Source organism: Notothenia coriiceps, unplaced genomic scaffold (assembly GCF_000735185.1).
Source record: "Notothenia coriiceps isolate Sejong01 unplaced genomic scaffold, NC01 NC01_scaffold00026225, whole genome shotgun sequence".
Classification (NCBI taxonomy): domain Eukaryota; kingdom Metazoa; phylum Chordata; class Actinopteri; order Perciformes; family Nototheniidae; genus Notothenia; species Notothenia coriiceps.
The window spans coordinates 588257-597095 of NW_011358926.1; the positions used below are offsets into that span (position 1 = coordinate 588257).

The 8839-nt window shown below is 40.0% G+C and overlaps 1 protein-coding gene across 1 annotated transcript in view; it reads right to left on the reverse strand.

Moving 5' to 3' along the window:
- The window catches only part of col17a1b (collagen, type XVII, alpha 1b), a 12380-nt gene extending 4050 nt beyond the window's left edge, over positions 1-8330 (reverse strand). The window contains exons 1-29 of the mRNA XM_010784173.1: positions 8258-8330; positions 8109-8171; positions 7911-8015; positions 7768-7803; positions 7037-7072; positions 6841-6894; positions 6727-6762; positions 6607-6642; positions 6472-6525; positions 4815-4886; positions 4678-4704; positions 4551-4586; positions 4407-4442; positions 4043-4105; positions 3916-3951; positions 3725-3805; positions 3140-3211; positions 2942-2983; positions 2745-2804; positions 2589-2648; positions 2460-2486; positions 2258-2317; positions 2046-2123; positions 1898-1936; positions 1577-1693; positions 1361-1480; positions 1136-1246; positions 250-393; positions 56-166 (exon numbers count right to left, since the gene is read on the reverse strand). Of these exons, the coding sequence (XP_010782475.1) occupies positions 56-166; positions 250-393; positions 1136-1246; positions 1361-1480; positions 1577-1693; positions 1898-1936; positions 2046-2123; positions 2258-2317; positions 2460-2486; positions 2589-2648; positions 2745-2804; positions 2942-2983; positions 3140-3211; positions 3725-3805; positions 3916-3951; positions 4043-4105; positions 4407-4442; positions 4551-4586; positions 4678-4704; positions 4815-4886; positions 6472-6525; positions 6607-6642; positions 6727-6762; positions 6841-6894; positions 7037-7072; positions 7768-7803; positions 7911-8015; positions 8109-8157 (1798 nt within the window). The 5' untranslated portion in view covers positions 8158-8171; positions 8258-8330. The remainder of the gene's footprint in view (positions 1-55; positions 167-249; positions 394-1135; positions 1247-1360; positions 1481-1576; positions 1694-1897; positions 1937-2045; positions 2124-2257; positions 2318-2459; positions 2487-2588; positions 2649-2744; positions 2805-2941; positions 2984-3139; positions 3212-3724; positions 3806-3915; positions 3952-4042; positions 4106-4406; positions 4443-4550; positions 4587-4677; positions 4705-4814; positions 4887-6471; positions 6526-6606; positions 6643-6726; positions 6763-6840; positions 6895-7036; positions 7073-7767; positions 7804-7910; positions 8016-8108; positions 8172-8257) is intronic.
- Positions 8331-8839: the final 509 nt, after the last annotated feature.

The window sequence follows — 8839 nt, forward strand, 5'->3', positions numbered from 1 at the left end:
ACTTTTCACTGTTCAACAACAAGAGGGTTTCTGTCATGAGGGAAACACAACTTACTTTTCACTAGAGCAGAATAGTCAATCGTAGCCTGAGAGAAGCTCGAGCCCACAGCAACAGACGACCCAGCAGGACCGGGCGGCCCGGGCGGACCTCTCGCAATCCCTCTGTCTGAAAAAGTACCATAAAAGAAATTCAATGGATTGTGAAGTCCAGGCATCGCTATTGATTTCTCTAGTGCAACCTGTGCTTACCATTCATGATCTTGAAGACGTATGTGGCTATCTCCTCCACAGAGAAACTGCCTGAAAATCCTCCTGCTCCTCCTGATGTCCCTGGTTGACCCGGGGGGCCTTGTGGGCCTGGTGGTCCGGACAGGTATCTCCTCACATCCTCTCCTACACAGATCACAGCAGAGAGACAAAGTTTAGGCCCAGAGCTTCCTCTTTTTTTTCAGGTTCAATGAGATCATGTTATATTATTTATTTAACAGTTTCAATAGCAACATTTATTTTGACGTTGTTGTAAAAAATATGTTTTAATCGTTAAATATTTATTAGAATTATGTTTTTATCACTATTTTTTTTTAAATTATTTCTGTTGTGCCTATATGTTCACTTTATTTTACAGGGTTTTATATTGTTTTATCTATTCACATTTCTTGTGTCTTATCTTTCCGAGAGAAATCATTATTTATTTGATTGTATTTTTTTTTTTTATATCATACCTTTTACCTCCTTGTGTCTCTTAACCTGTTAAAATGTTATGTTTTGCTAAATGTATCTGTAAAGGTTTTAACATCTGATCTGAGGGGAATTTCTTGGTGTTTATTTTTAACTTATGATGTGTGCACTTTGAGCTGCACGTGATGTATGAAAACTACTATACAAATAAAGCTTTGTTATTATGTTGATCAGTTCACATACAGTGGGGTGTAGCGTTGATCATTTGCATGTCTGAAGTGGTGAAATGCATTTATTTAAGGGCTGTGCCAATATACTGTACAACTTTGCAGTACTTTACTCGCGTATTTCTATTTGACGCTACTTTATACTCCATTATATCTCATATCAGAGTACTTCTTCCCACCACTGTGTTTTTGACACCATTGGGCTCAGCCATAATGTGTATCGTACTCACTCTGAAGCATGGAGATGAGCCCACTGACTGTCAGGGAACCAGAGCCGTATCCAGGGGGGCCGGGTGGTCCCGGAGGACCCTGAACCCCGATGCTGAGCCCTGAGCCCGAACCTGAAATGAAACAGCTAAAGGTAACTCCCATTCCGCTTTAATTGTGTCCCATACAGTACACATTACCTCACACTATCATTTAGTGATATATCATCTGGGGAGGGGCAGACTTACGTTGCATGTATGCGATCATACGAGTGGAGATGTCCTCGATCGAGCCTGAGAAGGATCCAGGGGTTCCTGGAGGCCCAGGGGGGCCCGGGAGCCCGCGGACAGCCGACTGTGTGCTTCTACCTGCAAGGAGCAAATAAAACATGTTCATACTCAGTTCTGTCCCGTGTGGGTTCCGTGTGTATGTGGGAGTGTGACTTTGCTTGAAAGAGCCCTTACTCAGATATTCAGAGATGTACTGCCGCATCTCAGTAGAAGAAGAGAAGGAGCCTGTCTGACCTGTAGGGCCGGGAGGACCTGCAGGGCCGGGGGGGCCTGAGGTGACTGAGATGGAGCCTGAGGAAAAGTGAGATGGTAAAGACATTGAAGAAAATGTAAGGAGCGCTGTCCGGCTAATTGCACTTAGTATCTTACTTATTACACAGGACCTTACTAAAAAGATCAATGATTTGGTGCTAAATATACAGAAAATGAATGTAAAACACCTGTTAACAAGATACAAACATATGAACGTGTGTATTATTGTAAACTGTTCTCTACCTCTCGAAGAGCCAGGACTACCAGGAGCTCCAGTGTTCCCTTAGAAATGACAGACAGCAGCATTAACGTCATGCTTCACAATAAGTACTCTGAAATACAGACATTAAAACATTGTCTGCTCCCACAGATTTAGATGTGTTAGTAGTACCTTTGATTCCCTGTATTCCAGGAAGTCCTGGCGGACCTGGAGGTCCAGGGGTCCCGAGTCCTCCACCATAAGAGGATACTGTTAGGAAGAAATAAATAAACATTTAGTGTACATCAAGAAAAATAAAATCTTGTGTGTGTGTGTGTGTGTGTGTGTGTGTGTGTGTGTGTGTGTGTGTGTGTGTGTGTGTGTGCGTGTGTGTGCGTGTGCACCTCTCTCAGAGCTCCCTGATCTCCCTGGGGTTCCCGGCACACCTGTCTGCCCTGCTTCACCTACGGCGCACATGATGATGTCACAGTTATTTATGAAAGGAGTAGGAAGGCACACGATCAGTTGTATTGTTATGTAAAAAATCAATTGGTAAAAAAATACGTATTTTCTAAAGATACACACAAATAAAAGAACAACAATTACCTTGGTATCCTCTTGGTCCAGGAGAACCTAAAATAATGAAAGAGATGTTATAATAATGTATTATTACATCAAAAAAAGAATGGCAGAGTTCTTTCAATGAAACAAGATGTCTTCACACAATCTGCTCACCTGATGATCCTCTTGGCCCGACAGCCCCAGGTGGTCCTGGCAGTCCAGTATTAAACGTTCCTGTAAAAAAAAAAGTTTAGAAATGTTTTCTGTTGCTGCTCAATATGTCTCAAACCAACATCAAGACGGAGCACAAGGTTCGATTTTGGATCTTACCTGAGCCGGATGAAAAGCCGGGTTCCCCTCTGTCTCCTTTAGGCCCTGGTCTTCCATAACCTAAAATATGATGTTATAAGTTAAGTTAATGATGATGTTATAAGTTAAGCTGATATAAAGAATGGATGAGCTTCACATAATACCAAACATACTGAATACATATTTGTACAGTGGATTTATTGAGTTGAAATACTTGCCTGTTGGACCTGGAGGCCCGGGAGGTCCTGGTCTTGAATCTCCTGATGAAGATATTTTTCAAACAGTCAGTGACACAATTTGAAGAATATCACAAGAAGTCTGCGGTCTTTCTCAGATGCCGTTGAACAGATCCTATGAAATTATTGAGGATGATGTCTAAGATAATGCTGCAAAAGAGCATGTCATGTTTTATTTACCTGCACGTCCAGGTGGACCGGGTGGGCCGGGGGGGCCAGATGTTGCTGATCCTCCACTGCTGCTAACATGCCCTGAAACAGACACAGAAACACAGTTTTAAGAAATTAGTGGTATTCCAGTCTGTATACAAATGACTATCTAACTTTTGCAGAACAACGCCAACCAGTGGCAACAAGATGCAAATACAGGAAGAAAAAATAAAAACCACCATTAGCAAATACAAGTGGTAGAATTACAGAGGTGTATTTACTGTACTTTTTTGAAGTGTTTTTACTTTATTAGATTGTGTTGTTATTATGCTACACTATACCTCTAACCCACTGCATTTATATAAAGGTTAAAGTCAGAGAACAAATTCATAAATGTGACTTTACAAATCAAATGATTGCAATTAAGAAAATATAAAGGATTTTATTTCTCATGATTGAAATGTTCCATTTGAAAGATGGTTATTGTGTTAGTTATTTTTCTATGAGACGGAAGATTACATAATTTTCAATTGATGTGTGCATCAGCAGATAATGCAACACTATACCTGTAAACATTATTCATCTTCTAGAAAACCATTTTTAAAAAGTACTCACTTGAGCTCAAGGTTTCAGATGTTCTGGCTGTTATTCCTTGTTCTCCCTGCTCGCCCCTAAATCCTCTGTCACCTTTAGCACCTATGAAAACAAACACAACACAGAATCTATTAGACTCTACATATCAGACTACATATTAAACCAATTTAAAAAAAACTCTTCCTTTAGCAGCAAAAAGCAAAAAGACCTACCAGGTTGGCCAGGCAGACCAGCAGGGCCAATTGGACCTGAGGAGGAAAACACAAAATATCTGTATAAATATTGTTACTACTGACATTGTATGATCTTTCAGGGATTAGATGCTGTAAAGACTCAGACCTGATGATCCTGGACGTCCAGCAGGGCCGGGGGGACCTGGGAGGCCGAAAGAAGTGGATCCAGCTGGAAAACAAATCAAATATACATCAGATATTAAATTACATTTCATTTAGCTGACGCTTTTATCCAAAGGAATTTACAATTACCAATTACAGGGACATTCTCCCTGGAGTAACTAAGGGCTAAGCGCCTTACTCAAGGGCACACTAGTGGTGTTCCAGGCGGGATTTGAACTCACAACCTTCCAATCTTCATCCCACCTCACTTATCCATTAGACCACCACTACCCTACACTAGAAATCATCAAACTGTAAGCCTGTCAATAATAATATGTTGAAATATAAGAGTTATCATGCTATGTTACCTGCGTTGATGATTCTTCCAGCGTCCCCTGTTTCCCCTGAAACAGAGAGACACATGGTACAGATTCATTAATAGCAGAAAGCATGTGGTATTTCACAGAACGTGCACTTTCTGCAGATCATCCTAAAGGAAACTGTAGATGTACCTTTAGCGCCGGGACTCCCTGGGTTCCCTGGTATCCCTAAAAGCATGACGTAATTACAGTTTTTATGTTTAGAGCATTAAAAGAAAAGATAATTTATGATAAAATACCACATAATTAATCATCATACCTGGTGGTCCTTGAAGCCCAGGTTGTCCTACAGAGGGGGAGATATGATCAATATATTATATTATATTATCCACTTATTATAAAAGTTGGTAAAGTTGAAGATCCAGTTCCATTATTGAGGCATCAGGGTGAGTTTACCTGAATGTGCAGTATCTCCAGGAGGCCCAGCAGGACCCCTGAGTCCAGGAATACCTGTAGGCCCTTGGCCACCTGAGGGCCAAAGTAAAAAATATAATTAGAGATGATTTAAGGATTTGAAGGTACTGAAAACAATGTTTGTGTAATACAAAATGTTCAAGAAGTGAAAGAAAAGTCTTGTTTCAGCTCAACATGGTTTAGTTGTGTACCAATATTATGTAACAATACTTTGAACAGTTGTACATGTCATGTGTATTTATTGACTTTTTTTGTATCTCTTGATCCATCAGCTCCAGCCAACATAAAAAGCAAAACAATTGTTTAATGGAATGTAAATTCATAAGCTGCTCTGAAAACATACTGTTGATTTAAAGCCAGTATCAAAGGTGTATGTCATGTATTTAATGAACACTAAAATAAGCTTTCTTTTATGTATTTTTACAATATGCTTTTAAGATTAGATTCTATATATTTGCACTCTTCTCACTCTGTATTGCATCTGCTGCACATACGTTTTACTCTGGTTGAAAAAAAAGTTTTAATTGATCTGAACTTTTTCAGAAAACACCTCTCTGCTGCCTCCTGGTGGAGGATGTTTTAAATACTCTTGTTACCGCCTCACCTTTGTAAGGTGTTTGCATTACATTATTAATATCATGCTCTATAAAATGATAAAGATAAATATGCTATATCATTGAACAAATGTTAAATCTCAATATATACAATACATTGTTAGTATGATATTTGATTTTGTTATGATCAGACTCATGAATACCATAATTCATATTCAAGTCACACTCAAATAAATGATAACAATTTGAGGGGTTTCGCAAGGAAACATTTTATGTAACCTTTATTTACTCAGGCAAGTCATTGAGAACAAGTGAAAAACGGTGGCCTGCAACCTGCAGAGACTTTAGGAAGTAACTTATTCCAGCCAAGAAACACACAAACATAGCCCTCTATAGGCGCGTTCACACCAAAAAGGTTCCTGAGAACTACGATTTAGTTGCGTTCACACCAAAAGGTCCCAGGAACTAAATTAGTTCTAGAGAACCTTTTTTACCCCCTTTTCAGTCCCTGCTAGAGAGCAGGGACTTTCGTGGGAGAAAAAGGTTCCTGTGTCTGATTGGCTGGGCGTAATGCAAACCACGCCCCGTCAAACTCCCAAAAACTTTTGTGAAGCCGCCATTTTATTATCCTCGCATTAGCATTATTAGCATTAGCCCAGCGCACACATGCAGAGAGACTAACTTATGGCAACACAACATAAAACATGGGAGTGGTGGAGATGAGGAGGTGTCAGCATACTATAGATTTACTCTGAAGGCTTCAGCTTCTACTGAAGCCTTCCCCAACTCCGGGGACTTCCGGCCGGGGACTCCGGGTGGCAGTATACGCCGTGAAGTTGTTTGCGGCCTGCCAGTAAACCCAAAGCAGAAGAAGAAGAAGTGACGTCAGCGGCTTCATTTGCCTAATCCACCCCCGGGAACTAATTTCCTGTGTGAACGCGATCTGTACTTAGTTCATCAGAACTAAAGAGTTCTGATGAACCTTTGTGGGAAAAGTACTTGGTGTGAACGTGCCTTATAAAACCACTAATTACCTACATTACATATTTTTAATAATTATCTAAGGCCGGAGGTCTGTAACTCACCCGTTGATCCTTTCTCACCAGCCAGCCCCTGCAGACCCGGTATACCACCATCACCTGAGGAACGGGACGACTGGATTAGGAAACAGCACAGCCTAAACAACAATAAAGACTTCCAATATGGTATGCTGTACTGACCTTTCACACCTCTGGCGCCTGTATCACCAGTGTCACCTACAATTCACATTAATAAACTGCGGTTAGAAAGATTATCTGACCTCAATAGTCATATAAAAGCCTGATGTGGTTACAACAAACCTTTAAGTCCCTGGAATCCAGCAAGCCCTCTATCTCCTGCAGAGTGAGAAGTGTGACTGTGAGTAACATTATAATAAATGAAATAAATTAACTAAGTATTTCAGTGTGACCGACCTTTAGGCCCATGTGGTCCTGTCTCGCCACGGAAACCCTGAGAACCTGGTTGACCTATATAAAAAAGAAATCGAATTTAAACGCCGGGAATTAAGATAAGGCACTGTTAAAAATATTATCACACATTTTAGATAATATACAGCTCAGCTGGTATTTCTGGAGTGGTTGTAATCAATGAATAACAGGGAAAACTGACCTGGTGCTCCAAGAAGACCAGGAATTCCACTTGAGCCTTGGAAATAGATTTAAAATTATTAGAAAGTAAAAACATTGGTAAACAACAACATTATAATAGCATTTGGAAAATGTAATAATTAAGGAGTAAAAATTACAATTGAATTAAGGATTGACACAGACATTAGTGTAAATCTGGGAAGGATAAGATTTCAATGTGTCTGAGTTAGTTACTTTTCCTATTAAAAACTGAAAAAATGGATCGGCAGAATAAAATCTAGTTTAGGAAAACGTTGAGAGTTAAACCCACGAGGTGGACACATAATGTTTTTGCTGCAAAAGATGTGTGCTATTGAAACAATGTGGTGTTGTCATTTAAGTGTGTGAGTGTAGTGTATTTTAATATTTGTTATGCCTTAAAAATGTTGTGATTTGTTGTTTTCCAAGCAGTATAAGTAGCAGAAACTCAATATAAGTTTGAATTCATCGTTCACAAAAAATGGCTGGGATTTTTGTAATCTTAACAACTGTATATATATTATATATCAACCTGAAGGAATATCTTGTTGCTTTCAGTGAATGATACTGTAGTCTTTATTCACAGACTGACTCTACGCTGCCACCTGGTGGTTGTCACAGTGCATACTGTTACAGATGTACCTTGTGTCAGCACATAAAACCAATAGTATTCTGATGTCAAAACACAAACATGTTTTTTTCTAAGGAACATTGAGTAATATTCAATAATCTCACCTTTAGGACCGACAGACCCAGGTTCCCCGGGAGAACCTGCAACAGAACAAGACATCCTGACGTGACACATTCAAGATAAACTGGCTGTTATTACTGTATTATAAAAACTAAAGTTATTTGTCTGCTGGGAATCTGAGCCCTACCTCTTTCACCTTTCGCTCCAAAGCCTGCAGGTCCTGTATCACCTCTGGGGCCCGACTGGCCCTCGCGACCCCTGACGCCAGGTGCCCCATCCAGCCCATGATCACCTGACCAGACAATTTACAGATAAAATGTCTCACTGTTATTAAGCTAAAGAACATACTTGCATCATGTTGTTTGAGCTGAAGCGCTCTCTGTACCTTGACCTCCTTTCTGTCCTTTCTGACCCTCAGGGCCTGCATGTCCCATGGAGCCCGGAGCACCTGAGGTCAAAGGTCATAGTCAGTAAAGTAAAGTAAATATAAAACACTGGTAAAGACTCAATGAAAAGTTAGCCATCATTCCTCACCTGGAATTCCAGGGAAACCAGAGTCTCCTGTGAAGTAAAATATACATTAGATTATAACAACTACAGAATTAGAAATCTGAAAAAGATATGTAGCTTTAAGTAATATATTTCCAGGGTCCCTTAAAAAGAATAAAAAATAAATGCATATGCTAAAACACAAATAATAGCCCTGGCCTCACCGCCTCTGTGGTACCTACGACGACGACCGTCCTAGTACCAGGTCTTCTAAATTCTTGACTTTACGGTAAGGTTCGAGTATTGATGTCTCATGACGTGATATTAAGCACTGTTGATAATTTGGTGTCGTGTGTGTGTCGCTGGTGTGTGTGGTGTGTGTGTTGTGTTGTGTGTGTGTGTGTGTGTGTGTGTGTGGTATGTGTGTGTGTGTGTGTGTGTGTGTGTGTTGTGTGTGTTGTGGTGTGTGTGTGTGTGTGGGTTGCAATAACTTGACAAGAAAGACAAGTCGAAAATCACAGTAGTCACGTCCTCTCTTCGCCTGACGGGACATGGATTTCACTGGTAAATTTGTTATATATATATATGATATATATTATATATTTTATTAATACAAGGGAACAAAAT